This window comes from Rhinichthys klamathensis, unplaced genomic scaffold (genome assembly GCF_029890125.1).
Source record: "Rhinichthys klamathensis goyatoka isolate OS25496 unplaced genomic scaffold, OSU_Roscu_1.1 h1tg000391l_1, whole genome shotgun sequence".
Classification (NCBI taxonomy): domain Eukaryota; kingdom Metazoa; phylum Chordata; class Actinopteri; order Cypriniformes; family Leuciscidae; genus Rhinichthys; species Rhinichthys klamathensis.
The window spans coordinates 1,620,775-1,640,926 of NW_026606894.1; the positions used below are offsets into that span (position 1 = coordinate 1,620,775).

At 38.8% G+C, this 20,152-nt stretch overlaps 1 protein-coding gene across 1 annotated transcript; it reads right to left on the reverse strand.

Annotated features, from left to right (window-relative positions):
- Positions 1 to 679: 679 nt before the first annotated feature.
- On the reverse strand, positions 680 to 20,152 carry barx2 (BARX homeobox 2). Its single transcript, XM_056234297.1, has 4 exons — positions 19,798 to 20,152; positions 7,158 to 7,428; positions 1,474 to 1,558; positions 680 to 995 (listed from the first exon to the last, which is right to left on the reverse strand). Exons 1-4 carry the CDS (start codon positions 19,982 to 19,984, stop codon positions 729 to 731), a joined length of 810 nt encoding a protein of 269 aa, XP_056090272.1. The 5' UTR covers positions 19,985 to 20,152; the 3' UTR covers positions 680 to 728.

Consider the following 20,152-nt stretch of genomic DNA (forward strand, 5'->3'; position numbering starts at 1 on the left):
TGAAATCCAGAACTCTGTACATGTTTACACTGGTAACCCGTCCTATTAACTTTTAATGGCAGCAGCTTCGTGGATGTGTAAAAAAAGGAAAAAATACCTCAAAGGGCACTTTAGCTATTCAAATAAATGTGTTTTGGCACAGAATCCCAAGCTACAGTACACAGGTGCACTGTAAACTACAGGCGCAATTAAACAGGTACTATTTACAGGGAGAGAGAGAGAGAAACACTTACTGTTTGTTCATATAGAAGGCGCTGTACCGGTGAGTCTGTGCGATGTTGCCGTATCTGGCAGCATATTATAAAATGTTTTATAAAATACATTTCAGAAAGGCAGCTGTATGACAGAAACATTTAAAGCAATGTTGCATCGCCATATGTAGTGGAAAGTATTTGGACACTTCGGCGTACTGTAAAATGCCATTGCATTCGACAACAAAATCGGCAAACAAATGGGCTCAATGTGATTTTTGGTGGATGTGTGTAACATTTTGTCCATTTGTTTCCTCATTTAACACTTTAGCAAAACCATCTTTTTTTGTGAAATGAAACGTTTTTGGTAACACAAGCCGCTCGGTTTGATGTTTTGTTGTTTTGCAATGACACTCGCACATGTTTGTGTCTAAAGCACCCCTATACTGTTTGGTGCGTCAGGCTTGGGAAGCCGTTTAACTGTCTTTGAAAAGTCTTTCAGTAGCTGTCTTTGGTTGTGCATCAGCATGGCTGTGTTTAGCTGGTGGTCATTTCTTCTGACGGAGATGGAGGAGCCTGTTCTAGCGCCGGGGTTTCTGGACAGACCGACTCGGTAGATGCAGCGGATGAACTGAGATCTTGAGGTTGAGATTGGAAGACCTCCTCGTCTTCCACATGTTTCTCCTCCTCCACCAGTTTGGCCGCCAGCCGTTCCTCGGCCTCGATCTCCTCTGTGGTCGGGATGGAGTTCTTCTTAGGTCGGCCTTTAGGCTTGGTGGGAGCCTCGTGTCCTCCTTTTAGCACCTAGAGAAACAGGGACACGTGAAAGATGTGGGCCTAGTCAAAGGTGCGGATGGTTATTACAGTGATTAAGGGAAGATATATAGCCACTTGGGCTGGCCCTCAACGCTCGTTTTTCTCAGAGGTGAACGCGCTGTGGATCTTTTGTTCCTGCTTTGAGAGGTTGATCGCGCTGACGTAGACCTGTACCGTCCTCTAAATCATCGCTCATTTGTCCCACACACACTCACCGAGCAGCCCGGGGCCGTGGCTGTTACACACACTGATTGTATTGAGTGCTGAGAAGGGCAGCTCAACACTGTCTAATGGATTTTTAATGATATGTCTCAGAGTTTCCATTTCCACACAGAAAGCTTTGGTGGACTTTCAACACAGATGTTTTTATTGATACAAGATGACAGTATCTTAACGATCTAAGTTATCTAAGCAGACAATCCTATGAACTTGCGATGTTAGCCTTGAGCAAGCTCGTTCGACTCACCATTTTCTTCCATTTCATGCGTCTGTTCTGGTACCATGTCTTCACCTGGAGCTGAGTGAGTCCAAGAGACTGAGCCAGGTCCAATCTGCACAAACACATACAAAAGTGCAGGTTAAAAGAAAGTGCATAAATCAAACACAAATAGGTTATTATTCTGTTCTAAAAGTCAAAGAAACCAAAAGTAAAGTTTTAGTTTGACGCGCCGCGTCAAAAACTATCCGACCAATGAGATTGGCGCTTTTGCTCACGTGTCTGGAGCTTCTGAAGTTACAGTAAAACACAACTTGGGGGCGCTCAAACACAAAACGGTCTTGCCGAGCACACATACGTAACGGCGAAGAAGATATACGCCAAGTAGTGTCTACACCAAGGGGGTAATCCATCGACCGGAAGTTGAAGCCGGCCGGGTGCCGCCATGTTGTAGCAGAACTTCACTTGCGTTAGCATTTCCATTGACTCCCAGTCATTTTGGCGTCACTTTGACAGCGAATAACTTTACATCTGAGGCGTTTAAAGACTCCATTTGTCCTTTATTTATTTCTAAAGAAACACGACAATGTATAAAGGGCTCCATTACCTTCTATGTTACATTATGGCCCCGTAGAAACAGATTTAGTAAAAATAGGCTAACGATTGCGTCATAACCACTCGACTCTCTGTCGCGCTGTACAGAAATTACCGTACAGACAGGAGGAGAAGCTCGCAGGCAATTGGGGGGACGTCCCGTCAAGGGAGAAGCCCATAGATAATGAGTCCATAAAAGCAACGGAATACTTACTCCTGCTCACTCACGCCAAAGGACTCTTTGCTCAAGTTCCCCGTCTCTGCAAGATTAACGTTGGCAGTTTTCACGTACAGCTACTAGAAGATTTACATCTGTCAGACAGGTTGCTCACGTCATCAAGCTTAGTTTGAGTCAGTTTGAGTCTGCGTGTCAGGAACGGAAGTGCTCGAAAATCGCTAAAAGTGGGCTTCAACTGTCTCAACTGAGTTCCAATGAGATCGCTCTGTCCATTTCTTTTACTGTCTATGGTCTACACTGCCGGGAAGAAATAAGACGAGGAAGATGCAAGGCAAGATGAATGTAGAGCTGCTGGTCTCGTTGGTGTCGCAACATAAAGAACTATATGACAAACCCGACAGCGACTACAAAAATCTTGATAAAAGAGAGTGTTATGGAGTGGTATTGCAGAGCAAATGGGCGCCATCTAATGTCAGGGAATGAATTTGCATGTTCACTCGGCTCATCGTCAGCGAAAATCGCTTGGGTGTGAACACAAAAAACGCGTTGAAAAACGCTGCCGAATAACGCACGCCGATATTCGTCCCGGTGTGTACGAGCCTTTAGAAACAAAATTATGCTACAACCTGAGATATATATTTATGCCAATTTATAAGGTGGTATGATAATAAAAATAAAGAAAATAATTTTTTTAATAATTTTACAAAGCGGACTACTTTACCCCAAATAATGTAATTGTGAGTCAAAGTTAACCATGCCCTTTTTGTATGACATGCGGAGTGTATATCTAGTGCAACTAACCAGTGCTCAGTGCAAAAATGCTCCAAATACTTAAAATATGGGTGCAAAAAGATTACAAATTGCTTGGTTTATGTCTTTTAATAAAACTGAATGTGTAATAAGAAGCTTTTTGATTAAAAAATAAATAAATAAAAGCTCTGAAAATGCTGATTGTGAAGGAAATGTGTTTCTAGAGAACAGCCATAATTGTTCAGGCTGGGAATACATTTATTTTTTCTACTGAAGTATTTGACTAAATATATTATGGGCGACATGCTGTTTTCACATATTGTTAATACATCAAATGTATTATATCTACAGCATATATGTGTGTGTGATTCCAAATCAGACACTTGTGAGTATTGTGAACCTATAGGCAGGTGTGTTTAGGAGCAGAGCCTGCACGTGTGCCGTTCTGACCTGTGAAACCCTCAAGCAAGTCACCAGAATGACTGCAAAGAAGCCGGGAAACTTCAGAACTGGAAGTAATCGACCGAAATCCCAAAGTCACCTGTTGTCCTACACATAAAAGCCAGTGGGTGGCCATCTAGAGTGCAGATGTATATCTAATCACTGCAAAAATTCCCAAAGCTGGCATGACATATCAGAAGGTTCTGCCAAGCTCTGAACTGAAGAGTCTTCCCAGGCCGAATGTAATCGCAGACCTCCCGTGGAATGCCATCCCGCTTTATCTGTACAAGGACGAGGACAAGGTAATCCAGCTCCTGACGTGCCCGACGCCGGCAATAGTAGATCTTTTCGGGGCACTTTTAGGCATGACTAATGCAGCGATCGGTCTGCTGGAACTTGATAGGCAAGGAGGGAACATGTGAGATGGGATTTGAGGGAACGAGAGAGCCACATATCAAACAAGTGCACAGATTTCTGCGACATCTCCATTCAAAGTCACGCAGGATTACACAGCTCCTCTGTTGAGCCTCTCAGGGAGTCACACGAGGTGCAGGGATCTTCTGGAAATGAGCAGATTAACACTCGCTCTCAAAAGCCCTTGACTTCGCTCTTTCCTCTTCTCTTCCTCTTTATCTGTTTATTATCTCACACTCTAAAAAATGCTGGGTTGTTTCAACCCACATTTGGGTCAAATATGGACAAACCCAAATGTTGGGTTAAAAATGTAATTAAAAAATTTACAGTTGAAAGTTAAAGTTGAAGTTGGGTTAAAAATTTAAATTACATTTTTAACCCAACATTTGGGTTTGTCCTTATTTGACCCAAATTTGGGTTTAAACAACCCATCATTGTTTAGGGTGCAGTTTTCTTCTAAGTTGTGCATGAGACAAGTTTTCCCATTGTATGAAAAACGAAATGTTAAATGTCCTGAAATGGCAGTACTATGGTAAAGATGCTAACACTATGGTATTGTATTACGTTGCTGCAGAATACTCGATTTTGATTGGTCAATTGCTGCAAATATATTTCTATGTATTTTGAATCTGGTTATCAATTTCCTATACAGCTTTATGTCTTTCATTTTGTGGTCTCTTTTAATATAATAAAATGTTTAGTATTAATTTGTATCATTACATTTTATTATAGTGAGACTCTCTCATACATATATATATATATATATATATATATATCAACAATAATAATTCTGTAAAAATAATTTCATAAAATTAACTTTTTTCACCAGGTATTTTCATGTACTATTCATAAAGTAATACCACTGTATTTGTAGTGCTTTAGAGTAAAACATAAAAAATGTATTTATTTATTTGCTAAGTGTCACATTTATGTCATATCACACTGAGTTATGTTTAAGCAAAACTACGTATGAATTTTTTTTTTTTTTTTTTTAAGCAGCCGTCTCTGTCATTTGTGGCTGCTCTCTGTGCTGTAATTGGTGGTAAGAAAAGCACCTCTGTGTTTGTGCTTATTATTCTTCATAGAGAAACCACACACACACACACACACACACACACACTGCATTCCAATGCCGACACACTCCTTGCAACTATGAGCCTAATTTAAGCTCAGTTTGGGTTCTGACATTTATTCATAATGATGATGAAGATGATTATAATCATCTCTGCCTCATAAAAAAAAACATTCAAACTTCATGATATAAATCATTACGTTCCATATTGCAACATGTTTTTCATTGCTTTCATGTTCTGATTGTGTGGCCTAGGCGGACAAGCCAAAAACAGCTCCGGGTCGTCTTAGATTGATAAACACAAACCTGAGGCGTTTTGAGGCCCATTCCTCAAACTCGCCAGAAGATGAGGAATTCCCCTCACTTGTTTTTCATTCAGCCATGAATGAATTTGTTCGTTCCTGAGGCGAAGAGTGTGACAGAGTGATAGAGCAGAGGCTAACCATGACCTAGCGGTGAACTAAGCGGCCTTGAGCCAAAACCTCCTCAGAAACAGTTTCCCAACTGACCCGACAGCGACAGGACCCGACAAAACACACCTCTTTCAGGCCAGCTTAACTGTAGGACTGTGCATACTTGCAAATCAGGGATTTCTGAGGAAATTACTTATTATTGTAAATGAAGAATGAATAATAAATTGGTAACTATATCGGGATCAATCATGCATAGTTTTATTTTTATTATAATTATTATTTATCAGTTTGATTTGGCTGATAATATATATATATATATATATATATATATATATATATATATATATAATTTATTAAACATAATATTTTAAAACAAGCCCTAATAGATCCTGATATAGTTACCAATATATTATTTATTCATATGCTTTTTCCTGTCCTCACAATAAAATTGCCAACCTTTTTCTATATTTCTATATGAACCAATTTTCTATGGTTTTTTTTCTATGAGCTTTTTGTTTTTTTTATGCTCTTTTTTGTTTGCCAAACAATTTTGTCAGATAAATACCTTAATAAAGTTTAATGTTTTGTTCTTGTAACACTTATACAGTAAAACATTTTCTTCAAATTTTTATGATTTAAATCAAATTTTTATGATCCCCACCGGAGAACACTTTTGTTCACTACTATATATATATATATATATATATATATATATATATGTGTGTGTGTGTATACTTTCATAACTCATTTTAACTAATTTTTTGCATGGATGATCAATCAAACAATACTTCATCTTTGAGTCGACATGAGACCACAACCGCATGATGCATGGCAATATTTTCTTGTTTTATGAAAGAAAAGAGAGCTATCTGTAAAACAAAAGTGAATAAGTGGAGTGAGTGTGTAAGAGATAGTCTTGCGGCGGCTGTCTTAACTTTGCACGTCTGGTGGTGCTGACAGTTTTCAGACAATTATGTCTGACAGCTCATATGTCGCTGAAGGACAGAATCCATCCTTAGGCTGTGTCTGACCAAAAATTCAGAGAATTGTGCAAGTGTGTGGCAGACACGCTCAGATTCCTTGTAGGTGGGACAGAACTGATTTTGTGGGATTTTTACCCAAATACACCCTTTGGGCTCTAATGGAAACACATCCACTCCGGCCAAATCTAAACGCAGAGCCAAACTGAAATGGAAAATGTGTTATTGCCGGTAAAAAAAAAAAAAAAACTGTCCCATGCGAGAAGACCCACGACACGTAAATTACCTCATCTCATTGTACAAAGCCCCAAAGTTTTTTAAATACACCTGCGTGTGCTTTAAATGATTGGCATGAAATCAATGTAATACATTTTTGTTTGCTTTTCTTGGCATGTGTCCCTGTTGTCTTGAATGGGGTAGTGTTTCTTTTAAAGGCTTCTTTTGCTATTCCAAGCATGGCTGAAATGTTACTGTCGTCTTAACTAATATACTGAGCGATGCAATAGTTTGGCTGACAGTGATTTGCTTCAGGTTAAAGTGTTTATTTCAGCCTTTATATGTGCACTATGAATTATTTTCATGTATAGCATATCACATTTACTCTGCTTTCTTAAAGTCAACATGAAATCAAATCCCTATGTTTCATTGTGCAAGATTCATCATTGCACATTGGCAAATTAAAAAATATTTTTTCCATCATATAATGCCAGTTTGGTATGTTCAAATCAATTTGCAGAATAAATGTAAATAAATATTTAAAAAAAAGTAATTTTCACTTTTTTCAGTATAACTCCGACAGACCACGAATGGAGAAATGCCCTCGCGAGCTGTAAAATGGAGTGTAAAAGGCCTCTCTGCGAGCAGCCACGGACCTGTCGGGAGTGGAGAGGTATTTCTGCTTCTGGAACTTCTTCTCCAGGCCCAGGAGCTGCAGCTCAGTGAAGATGGTCCTGCTGCGGCGGGGTTTCTTCAGTCGCGGGGTGGAGTGCTCCGTCTCGGACTCGCTGCTGATGCTGACGGGGGTCTTGCTGTGCGCGGGCTCTGAGCTGAGCGGGTGTTGGGGTGAGAGAAGGGGCAGGTGTGGAGACTGAGGCTGGTGTGTGATCACGGAGAGGAGAGGGTACGACCTCAGAGGGGTAGAGCCTGGGAGAACACAGTCAACAAAACGCGTGTTAGCACTGATAGCACACACATATCCACAGACGTTGTTGGCGGAGAGCATTAATGAATAGGCAACTCTTTATAATAAGGTCACATTGATTAAAATGTGTAACTCAAAAGCAATGTCGACGGCCGCGCCAAACACTGTAGGCTGGTTTCACATTCCTCTGGTGCGCAGGCCTCAAAATCAAATCATAATTAAAAAAAGGCTCGAAATTATGGAAACTTGTTTCCGCCACGGAATGAAAAAGCTGATTGCTGACTTTTTTCACTCGCAATTCTTTATATCTTGCAGTTTGGACTTTATTTCTCACAATTCTGAGTTTATATCTCAAAAAAGAAAACAATTCTCTCTAATTCTGAGTTTAAATCTCACAATTCTGAGTTTATATCTCACAATTCTGTCTTAATTTCTCACAATTCTGAGTTTATATCTCACAATTCTGTCTTAATTTCTCACAATTCTGAGTTTATATCTCACAATTCTGACTTAATTTCTCACAATTCTGAGTTTATATCTCACAATTCTGTCTTAATTTCTCACAATTCTGAGTTTATAACTCACAATTCTGTCTTAATTTCTCACAATTCTGAGTTTATATCTCACAATTCTGTCTTAATTTCTTACAATAATGAGTTCATAACTAGGAATTCTGTCTAAATCTCACAATTGCAAGTTTATAACTCAGAATTTTGACTTTTTTCTCATAATTGCGAGTTTATAACTCAGAATTTTGACTTTTTTTCTCATAATTGTGAGTTTATAACTCAGAATTTTGAATTTTTTCTCACAATTGCGAATTCATAAAAAAAAGTTAGGATTATGAGATATAGACCTGCAATTAAAAAATGTAATTGCAACTTTTTTAACTCGCAATAACTTGAAGTGCTTTATATCTTGCAATTTGGAATTTATTTCTCACAATTCTGAGTTTATATCTCAAAAAAGAAAACAATTCTCTCTAACTCTGAGTTTATATCTCACAATTCTGACTTAATTTCTCACAATAATGAGTTCATAACTAGGAATTCTGTCTTTATTTCTCACAATTGCGAGTTTATAACTCAGAATTTTGACTTTTTTCTCATAATTGCGAGTTTATAACTCAGAATTTTGACTTTTTTCTCACAATTGCGAATTCATAAAAAAAAGTTAGGATTATGAGATATAGACCTGCAATTAAAAAATGTAATTGCAACTTTTTTAACTCGCAATAACTTGAAGTGCTTTATATCTTGCAATTTGGAATTTATTACTCACAATTCCCAGTTTATAGCTCACAATTTGGATTTTGTTTCTCAGAATTGTGAGTTTATATCTTGCCTTTCAGACTTCTGAATTTATAACTCACAATTCAGATTTTTTTTTCTCAGAATTACGCATTATAAACTCGGAATTGCGAGAGAAAAATGCAGAATTGTGAGATATAAACTTGCAATTTATAAAGGTAATTGCAACTCTTTATCTCACAATTCAGACAAACTCGCAATTTTGACTTTTTTGAAGAAAAAAATGTGCAATTCAGACTTCTTTCTCAGAATTGTGAAACATAAACTTACAATTGCAAGAAAAAAAGTCTTGAAGAATTGTGAGATAAAAAGTCACAATTACCTTTTTTATGTTTTTATTCCACGGCGGAAACATTGGACATCTGCACACAATCATCAAATCTTCAAAATCTACAACAATCTTTATTCAGAGGCCATAAAAATACCATCAAAAAAAGAAGAAAAAAAAAGAATAATACAACCGTATTAGTTCATGGTTTAGTTCATGCTAGCTCAGGGCCATTAATTATTATTAACAGATACAAGTTTTGATTGAAAATTTAAATTCATGTAAACGAATGCCTAATGTTAACATAGGAAACCTCATTGTAAAGTGAATTTAACGTTGTTCATTTTGAGGAACAGTTCTGTTCTGATCAGATCTTAAACATCTAGTGTACAAGCTGCTAAAGTGAGCCAGCTGAAACGCTTTCTTTAAAGCAGCCAGCGTGTCCGAGTGAACTCAAAGCCTGTAGCGGTCTCGACCCGCCGTCACTAATGGGGTAGGTAAGTGTTAAGAGTTTGGCCCTGTGAGATGTAAGGTGCCTGAACTGGAGGTCTGCTGTGGTGATGTAACTGCTGTTTTACACTGATAATGATACACGCTGTCACCGACACAATGCACTCTGGGTAATAATTTGTAACTGGGGCATCTGCACGCCCTCCCTTACAGTTTTAATACTTCCAACTCTCTCTCTCTTTGTCTCCTGCTCTTTTTTTAGTCAGACATCAGCGAGACGCCAGAGTCCATAAAATGCAACACGGGACCCGTCTGAGCTGAGAGAGAGTGTAATACCTCCAAGAGAAATAAAGCTTGTGTCATCAAGCTAAAAAAACTGATCCTGTGATTTATTAAAGTAGAGTGAGAATGGAAGAGCGTTTTGTGAAATACATCACATCATGTCCCTTTCACAGGCAAATTGGTCACAATCTTTATTCACATAAGCTCTTATGTCACTACAGTCGTATCTGATTGTTTGATTGCCTAGATAAAGAAATGACTGTGGTAAAGCCAAATATTTGATCAAATATCATTTCCTTATTGAATATGACAACGCTATCTCACGACCAATTCGTACGAATTCGTACGAGTGATTAAAAGGTGGCTAATTCGTATTAATTCATTCGACCTAACTCGTGCTAATTTGTACGATTTGTCTAAACCCACGTGATGGGTAGGTTTAGGGGCGGGGTCAGGGGTAGGTCATTCGTACGAATTTGGTAACTCGTAAAATATGTACGAATTAGCAAAAATCGTACGAATTTGTATGAGTGAGGTCGTATGAATTAGTACGAATTAGCCACCTCGTAAAATTCGTACGAATATGACCTGAAGGAAACATTTAAAGGCATTAAGGTTTTGTAGTTGTTTACTGAAAATATTGGGTGGGCATTTCCTCTCTTAAATACTGTCACCCTCCTTTTTTGAGCATAGATATGAACATGAATGGTTGTAATTCATGATTTCTCTGGAATACAGACCTTATAGGCTGGTCTCTTTTTAAAGATATTATTAGTATTATATTATATAAGTATTACAGATTATTCAGTGCTTTGAAACACGGAAGCCCAAACTAAAACAGCTGCTCTTTAGATATAAAAAAAAGAGTGTATAAATGCACTGATATGTAGTACCCCATCATTTAAAAAAGCCTAGGCTATATATTACAATCAGGCCCGCAGTGTATGTTCTCGCTAAATTTCTCCAAACATAAGATTGTTGCCTATCATAATAGTAGAATAAGTAGGCCTACCCCTTAGGCCTACTTCTAAAAAACGTATTCAAATAATTAACTAATTTTCCTGGTTGTTTTCCCTTTTACCGACACGTACATACTTTATAGGTAGCCCACACTACTGAAAGTTACGATGTAAAATCGTTTTACTTACGCAGTGCTTTGCGGGCTGTAGCAACACAGTCTCATCCCAAGGCGTCATCTAACTGACGCTTCTGACCATGCGTCAACATGCCGACGCACACACCACCCCCCAAACGTCAACATGAGACGCTCATCCTCGGGCGTCATCAAATGCCGCGCACCCTTTAGCGTCAGTTAGATGACGCTTCCGTTATGGGTAGGTTTAGGTCTGGGGTAGGGTTAGGATTAGACCACTAGGAGGCACGTCTCATATTGACGCTCAAGGGGTACCCTGTGCGTCGGCATATTGACGCATGGCCAAACATGGTCAAAAGCGTCAGTTAAGCCTTGGGTGTGAGACTGGGCTGGCTGTAGGCATTACGGTAGCTTTAAGTGAAAAAATTAAAGTATAAAAAAGTTATAGAAGTTTAATTTAACTGCAAAGGAAATGTAATGAACTAAACATATTCAACGCTATCGCACGACCAATTCGTACATATTTTGCGAGGTGGCTAATTCGTACGATTTGTCTAAACCCCATGGGTGGGTTTAGGGGCAGGGTTAGGTCATTTGTACGAATTCATACGAATTATCCACCTCGTAAAATACATACGAATTGCCGTGAGATCGGCTTGATATTTTCTGTTATAGCCTACAAAATATATATTTTACAAAAATAATTTGGACTCTAAAATTGCTAGAGAAAAAAAGCCGTAGCCTATGTCTAACCAAGTTGTGTTCCAAATTTAAAGTTGGTATCACATAAATTGTGCCTAGCCTACTAAAAGGATTATACGAATTATACCTAATGTGTGATGATTACTAAAATATGTGATAGGGAAAAAATAAGAATAAAACGTGCTTGTCTTCACCACAGACCTTTTTTCAGGCTTTTAACCACAAACCCATTCAAAAACTGTTGTGTTCACACCGAACGCGAATTTAATTATTTGCGCGAGTAGATTACATACAAAGTCAAAGACGCGAATAGACGCATCATTCGCGCCGGGCGTCGCGAATGACGCGAATTGCGCGACGCGTTTACCGAACGTCTTTCGCGCAAGTTGAAAAATTTGAACTCTTTGAAGATTCAAGCGTCTAACTAGACGCGTATTTGACGCTCTATTTGACGCTCTATTCGCGTTCGGTTTGAACACACCAGACGATGGAAGCGGAAGTGCTAAAATACTAATTCGTTTATGGGTTTCGGCCTACAAAAATATGCCATCCCTGCAGCACTCCATGGTTCTGGAGAATGAATCAAATATCTGACTATGACAAAGATGTCCGTTTCATCAGCCTGTTCTCACGTAAATGCGTCTCTATAGCACGCATTGTGTTTTATCGTGCAATTTATACGCGAAAATGAGTTTTTACGTGCATATGATACGCAGTTTTCGCGTGCATTTGATACGCAGTTCATTTTCGTGTAATACACACGCACCCCACAACACTAATTCTACCCAAACGTATAATACACACGCACCCCACACCACTACTAAACCTACCCTAACCAACCCATGCGTATGCACATAAAAACTCATTTTCGCGTATAAATTACACAATAAACACACTGCGTGCTATAGAGACGCATTTAGTGTGATCGGGTTGGTTTCATTAAGACTGCTTCAGTGTGGCATGTACACAGTCTGTTCCTGCTAAAAGCACTTTAACTTGGCTTGTAATGCCATGGGGCAGACCCCGCATACAGTCTGTACAAAACATGTACATTTTTATGAGCAACATGGAAGGACAGGACATTTTTCCACACACACACACATAAAGGCACAAACATGCATGTACTCACACTTGCAAACAAATCAGGATGATCTCATCGTCAATGCAACACGTCTAGGCATGACATCCCTTCTGGCTCATCTCTTTAACTCTGTCTTTCCTTCTTTCCCTCCCTGTTCTTTCTTCAAAATCTATAACGTATCACTCAATTCTAATCTGTCTATCCCCCGGACACTGCGTGCCCTTCAAGAAGCCTGTAAATATTTGTCCTGTATAATTATCATAACAGCAGACGCATAGACATGCTATTTCTCTCATTTGTAGCAAATTAATTATCAACCTGTTACACCTTCACATTTTCACTAGTTTACTTTTATTAGACAGCCAATATGCAGCTTAACTGTATCCTAGATCTAAGTTAATTAGCTCGCTTACTTAAACGAGTCAATGAGATCATTTTCCCAAGGCCTTGTTATTATGATGCCACACTTCTGGATTAAGTCATGCTCATGTTTGGAAAAAAAGTAGTGTGAAAACTGTGCTCTAAAAAAAGCAGTAACATTTCATTCTGACCTAAAAATATCCAAGGCAGTTTTTGGTGTTGCGTTTCCTTGTTATGACATGCCGGGTTCAGGAAATCTTTTTTTTTTTTTTTGCTTTGAGTTCAACATCTTGACCTGTCATTCATGTGTCGTGAACGAACTGACATGATTTCATGACTCGCAATCATGCTGAACTCGTGCTTTCTCCAACCGATGGGCAAAAAACAGTAGCAAACGTTAAGCTCTTGATTGCGCTCTTTCAGTCCCGTCTTATTCCCCTGATTGATTGGATTCCAGCGGGATGATTTCATCTGGCATTTGATGAACATCTGAACTCTTAATAACACGGTACGTTTTGTTTTTTCGGTTGGGCCATGTGGTGACAGATTTAATGTTTCATCACTCGTTTGAGTTTTTATATATCTATTATCCAGCAAGTTGGAAGAACAGAAAAAAACACACAAGATAGACTCTGCAAGCGAGTCTGCATGGATAGAGTGTATTTTTGCTGCAAGCCGAATTTGCACAAGCAAGATAGCCTAATGTTTGTTAAAGGGATACTCCACCAGTTTTTCTTATTAAACTATGTTATTCCCTTAACTAAGACGAGTTGATACATACCTCTCTCGTCTCAGTGCGTGCACTATATCGCTCTGTATTGCCGCAAAACTATGTTAGCACTTAGCTTAGCCCATGCATTAAATATGGGCCAAGCAGAGAAGCGACCAAACACTTCCACGTTTTCCCTATGTAAACACAGTTACTCGAGTAGTGTAACTTGACCTGGGCTGGTGACACAAAATAAACCGTTGCGCTTTTCTAAGCGTTTAAAATTGATGACTATATTGTATGGCGGAATACCATAACAAGTGCTTTTGAGCAGTTCGACTTGGCGCAATAATATCTTCACTAGTGAAAAGTCCTCTTACCGGCTCCCGCTTCCTCTCCCCCTCCCTCTGACATTTCCGTCAATACAACCAACGTGACATGCGCCGGTAGTAGTAGTTCGAGCGGAGTTGACGAAGTAACAGGTTGTTGGAAGCTAGTTAGCATTCTAAACAGCACAGGCTCTCAATTTTGGTCGGCATCTGTTCGCAACAGTCACACTTGCACCACCAATTGCTGTTTGCCCGTGGTCTTTCGCCAGCTCCGGTCTGTTCTGGATCATATCTTTCTTTCCTCTCACGGTCCATAAGAGCTAATTCCTCCTCCGTGTACTCGGGTTCAAACAGATATGGCTCTGGGTCTTCTACAAAGAAGTCATAATCATCTACAAAGTCCGCCATTGCAAATGATCTGCAGTTTGCTAATAGCACAGGTAGTAAAAGCCACGTTGGTTGTATTGACGGAAATGTCAGAGGGAGGGGGAGAGGAAGCGGGAGCCGGTAAGAGGACTTTTCACTAGTGAAGATATTATTGCGCCAAGTCGAACTGCTCAAAAGCACTTGTTATGGTATTCCGCCATACAATATAGTCATCAATTTTAAACGCTTAGAAAAGCGCAACGGTTTATTTTGTGTCACCAGCCCAGGTCAAGTTACACTACTCGAGTAACTGTGTTTACATAGGGAAAACGTGGAAGTGTTTGGTCGCTTCTCTGCTTGGCCCATATTTAATGCATGGGCTAAGCTAAGTGCTAACATAGTTTTGCGGACATACAGAGCGATATAGTGCACGCACTGAGACGAGAGAGGTATGTATCAACTCGTCTTAGTTAAGGGAATAACATAGTTTAATAAGAAAAACTGGTGGAGTATCCCTTTAATGCACCTGATGGCTTTCTGTTTGACTCTTCCAGGAATATAACAACATCCCTTCTAAACTAAAAAAAGTGTATATGAAGCAGTGTATACTTCTGTCTATCATACTTATAAATGTTTAGACATGAAACAAAACCCTGTGAATTATTTGGCATGCGTGTTTGCCCGAAGGCTGAATACAAGATCTCATGAATTAGATATTCACCCTGATAATGCATTGCCATAAATGTGTAAAGCCACACCCTCCGGGTTGCATCATGGGTGAGGTCTGACAATTGCGACAAATGCGTCCGTAATTGTATGTTTTTGTTTATGTGTGTGTGAACATAACTGGTTCTCATCTGAATGACATCTGCTTTTATTGTCTGCAGTTAATAAATGCGAAGACAGGTTGTGGACGGTTGTGATGGTTTCCTCCTCTAAGGGAGACTCATCCTCCTATTAGGCTGTTTTTCAGCATGCTGTCATAGAAGATTACGCTATCGACAGGTTTTATCTGCATCTCCTCCTTTCAGAAATGCTTCTAAAAGCCTTTCCCGCGTTATAGTTAAAGACATGTCTCCAAACGAAATATTAAAACCTGTTATTACACTCTCACGTCAAGTTTTTAAGTGGGTAGGACCAGGGTGTGTGGGGGTTGGTGTTTTATAGGATGTGTGTATACTGTATATAGAAATATATACAATTATAGTAATGAATGAAACTTCCACACGCAGTTGATTGACAGATAAACTGTGCACTCCTATTTCAATGTGGATATTTTCAGCAAACAGTTTGCTTTGTGCATTCAGTTTAACACCAGTAAAGAAGGCAAATGTTATAAATGTGTAAATGCATTTTAAACGCATTATGTTCTTTGTCCATGCAATAAATGCACGTCCCTTAATGAGTGTGGCTTTATAGTTTATAGGCCATTTAATCCACTGACTTCCCTGGTAATGTTAATGGTAGCCTATGAACCATTTCAGAGAGGTATACATAATTTCACCAAGTACAACATCTTTGGACCAACATTCCAAACAACCAATCAGATTTGAGGGAAAAGTTTACAGTATATGTCTAGTTTAGGCTTAAACCCTGCAGGGTTCGGTGCTTCTACCCATCATTTCCCTTTGATTTTAGGGATAACTTATAGTAACTTTTAGTTTCATATTACGGGTATTGCACACATGTGAGAAGTCGGGGATGAAATCAATCATGTTTGAGTTTGGAAGTAGCCTAGACTGACGGGGAACAAATTGGAACTCAGTACATCCCGCCTAAACGTCTTTTATATTTAAATGCGTATTACTTGTTTTGGTTATGAAATATCATTTTCTTCTAATTGACTGCAGACTCTCCTGTAGTATTTTGACGTGTCTCACAGCGGCTCCTAGTGGCGACAGCGTTTACAGTATGAGTTATGAGAGTTATGATGATGTGGGAGAGAGCCAGTGGCCTTTCAGTGAGTGCCAGTCTTAATGCCAGCTACATTCTATATTAAGCATTACCATCCATTGATGTGCTGGCATATAGAATATCTCACACCCCTCAGATTGAAAAGAGACAGTGTGCGCAGCGTTCTGATATTCGGGCTGGATATTCTATCCTCCACCGCCGGCCTGCCAAACCTCTCACACTGCCTTTACCTCACAGCTGGACTTACAAACACAAGCAAGCATGTGCGCATTCAAGCATGCATGTTTATGACTTCATACATGTGTATGTATACGTCTGTGTGCATGTTGTGTTGTGCTTACATGGGCAACGTGTGTGTTAATTGTGTGTAAACTGCTAAAGCTATTTTTATCGCGGTCCCATCCATTCAGAAGAAGTGTCTCCGATTTCACAAACTGCACAGCAGGTACGAGGAGCAAAGATGCTCTCTGTCAACACACATCGAGTCTGGAGACGGATACTTTGCGCTTTTCTGGACTAGTCTGGAATTTTGCACTGCAACACTTGCTGCCAAATCACTTTCATTTGTCGGTAACACTTTATTTTACAGTGTCCTTGTTACAAGTAGGCTACTTATTATAGAATAAATCTTGCAAAAGTACATGCAACTAACCCTAAATGTAATTAATATAACTTAGAGTCAACAGAATGTTTAAAACAACCCGATCACACTAAATGCGTCTCTATAGCACGCAGTGTGTTTATAGTGTAATTTATACGCGAAAATGAGTTTTTACGTGCATATACGGTTAGGGTAGGTTTAGTAGTGGTGTGAGGTGCGTGTGTTTTATACGTTTGGGTAGAATTAGTGGTGTGGGGTGCGTGTGTATTACACGCAAATGAACTGCGTATCAAATGCACGCGAAAGCTGCGTATCATATGCACGTAAAAACTAATTTTCGCGTATAAATTGCACGATAATACACAATGCGTGCTATAGAGACGCATTTACGTGAGAACAGGCTGGTTTAAAAGGGACCATCAAAATAAAGTGTTACCCTTTATTTTTGTTACAGTGTACAATTAAGTACTAAGTAACTTTGCAACTAAATAACTCTTAGAGTATTAATAGACTGTCTTCTTAATATCTGCTAACTCTTTATTGTGATGCTCCTCAACAGACATTCTACTGACTATAAGTAACTTTGCAACTGCATGTCAACTTAATCTAACCCAAACCCTATAACCTACAGTCTACTAATACTATGAGAGTTACTAATAGACATAGGTGCATCCAGAATGTGTTAAAGGGTCCATCAAAATAAAGTGAAACCAATGTGTCTGCGTAATGAACAACTAGGCCTACATGCGATTGTTACTCGGTTTTATACACACATAGATGGGAAAATATCAAACCTAACATCTCCAATACTGGCTTCGTCATCATTTTAATATGCTCTGGTGACGCCTGGTTGTGAAATTAGCTAAATTAATAAAGGAAAATGTCTTTATGGTTTTGTGTTAAATGTTAGGAAGATACATATGTACCTATAAAGCTATCCATCAAAGCAAAACAAGATTTGCTGTGAGATCAGTCATTCTGACCTGAAAAACTTGCTTGTCTTACAAGTGTCAAAAGTAACACTTAGTTTTATGAGACAAGGAGATGTTATCTGGTCGTACAGGAAACACACAAAAAATGAAATGACCTGCACAAGTATGGATACTAACTGTCAACATACTGTACATGTTCTGCTGCATATGTCAAGTGTTAATAGGGAACGATTATATACACAGAACAGTGAGTTTGTTTTCAAATGACAACCGGAATAATATTTGATGTGTGATGATGCTCTCTTTGGAAAATCGCATCGGAAACCACAGAGTTAAGTCCTTGCTAAACCTTTGGATGGGTCACAAATGCACTTAATCAATCACTTAAACCTAATTACACGGGGCCGCTACCGACACTGCATGGCACTATCATGATCTTCAGGACACGTCCCATTTTGGCTGATGTATGGATGGATTAATGACATGAAAATGTCTTGTGAACTTCGCACAATGTTTCTCATTATGATGGAATGACATCACACCTGTTGCTTCAGGATGTCATACCTGACTGCATCCTATGTTGCATAGTCAAGTGTGTGGCAACAGTTCTCTAAATAGATAAATGTCCTGTGGCTTCCAAGAGTTTGTGTTCCTTGGGGCAAGTAAGAGGAGAATATGTCATTATTTTACCACAGATACCCAACTCATTATAAATGTGACAGTTTAAATGAATGAAACAAATGCAGTTTGCAGAGTGTGCACACACCTGAACCCTGAGGTCAATGAAGCCAAACGCTCAAAACACAGTGTGCAAAAAAAAAAGTTTCAAGATGAAATATGAGGCTGTGCAATGATAAATCATCAGTGAGGTGTGGTGATATTTCAAGGGAATGTCAACTATTAATCTATTCAACTGTCAAAACATTTCTGTGGCCATTGTTTTCTTAATTAAATGTGTACTTTAAAACAATTTGAGCGCCTATCTGGTGCAAATCAAATAAATATGTGTAATGTATGAGATGAATGTTAAATGTTGACAATATCAGTCAAAAGTCAGACAAGGTTAATGTGAAGGTAAATACATTTACGGTCACGCAATTAAATCAATCACATACAATTTTATGTTGTAATTTCGCTAAGCTGTTTCGTTATCTCGTGTGTTTTGTCAGTGGGTGCGAATTAAACTTTATCGCACAAACAGTGTTTACAGTTTAACTCACGAACTACTTAAATTTAAATGCGTCCAATCAACTAATTTAAATAGGAATATGAACATGTTAAAGCGCGCTACCTATTGCGCAAGAACATATGGGTAAATATATGCAAGCAATATTATTTTCAAGTGGACGTAGTTTAATTAACGGCAAAAATATCAATAATAAACATCAGTTTCCTGGCCGTTCCTTCTCATAACAATGGGTTCCGTAATATTTCATCCTCTATTAGTTCGTAAAGAGACAAAAAAGTGTGCAAATACTGGCTAAAATGAACACATTATAAGAAAGCAAAATACTTGGTACACTCAACTCGGGAAAAGTAGCCTATCCTTCAAATTAGTATTGTTCAAAAATGATTGTTCAAATATTAGGCCTATATATATATATATATATATATATATATGCGTGTGCTCTTTCATAGCCATGCTGCATGCACACTGTAGAAATGTTTTCATTGTTAAACCTTCCATTTAACTTTTCACAATAATTTGTAATATTATGACTATATTTTCCGCTCGATTTTATTTATTAGTAATTGCAATAAATTTCAAAAAGTTCAACGCGTCAGTTTTTTGTTTTAATGGGTTGAATTTGCATTGCAGTGCAAGTGTTGTTGTTTTTTCAAATATAAAAGTCAAAGAGAAAGTGAGAAGACAAGGAGAGTGAAAGATATCAATGCCCGTTCAAATGCAGCATTTCAAATAATAAACAAAAAAAAAAAAAATCTCTTGAAAACCTGTGAATTGGCGTCACTTACCCGGGCATGAATGCAGAGGTTTGGGTCTGACGATTAAAGAGGGACAAACCGAGTAAAGAGAAAGTTTCTCGAAGTAATCACATGTTTCCTTGGAGAGGATCTCGTCGATCATGAAAGTCTTGTATCGTCTTCTGACTGCTTTCAGCTGCGCGCTGCCCGCGAGTCTCAGCTCTGCTTGGCAATGCATAGTGTCCAGATACGCGCCTTCAGCCTGACGCTCGAGACAAAAGCTCTGAAATTCGCCTCGTTAAAAGGTGTGTAAAACTTATTGCATATGCTACTGACCTAAAACGACATCTCATCTGAACAGCCCTGGCGTGCTCTCGCTGGTATAGTGTCTGCAGCTTCTCATTCA

Excerpts from the sequence above, each read along its gene's own strand:
- barx2 (XM_056234297.1), bottom strand. The coding sequence starts at position 19,984 with ATGCATTGCCAAGCAGAGCTGAGACTCGCGGGCAGCGCGCAGCTGAAA. Across the intron at positions 7,429-19,797 it reads ACCTCTGCATTCATGCCCGG|GCTCTACCCCTCTGAGGTCG; the intron begins GTAAGTGACGCC and ends GTGTTCTCCCAG. Across the intron at positions 996-1,473 it reads GCATGAAATGGAAGAAAATG|GTGCTAAAAGGAGGACACGA; the intron begins GTGAGTCGAACG and ends CTGTTTCTCTAG.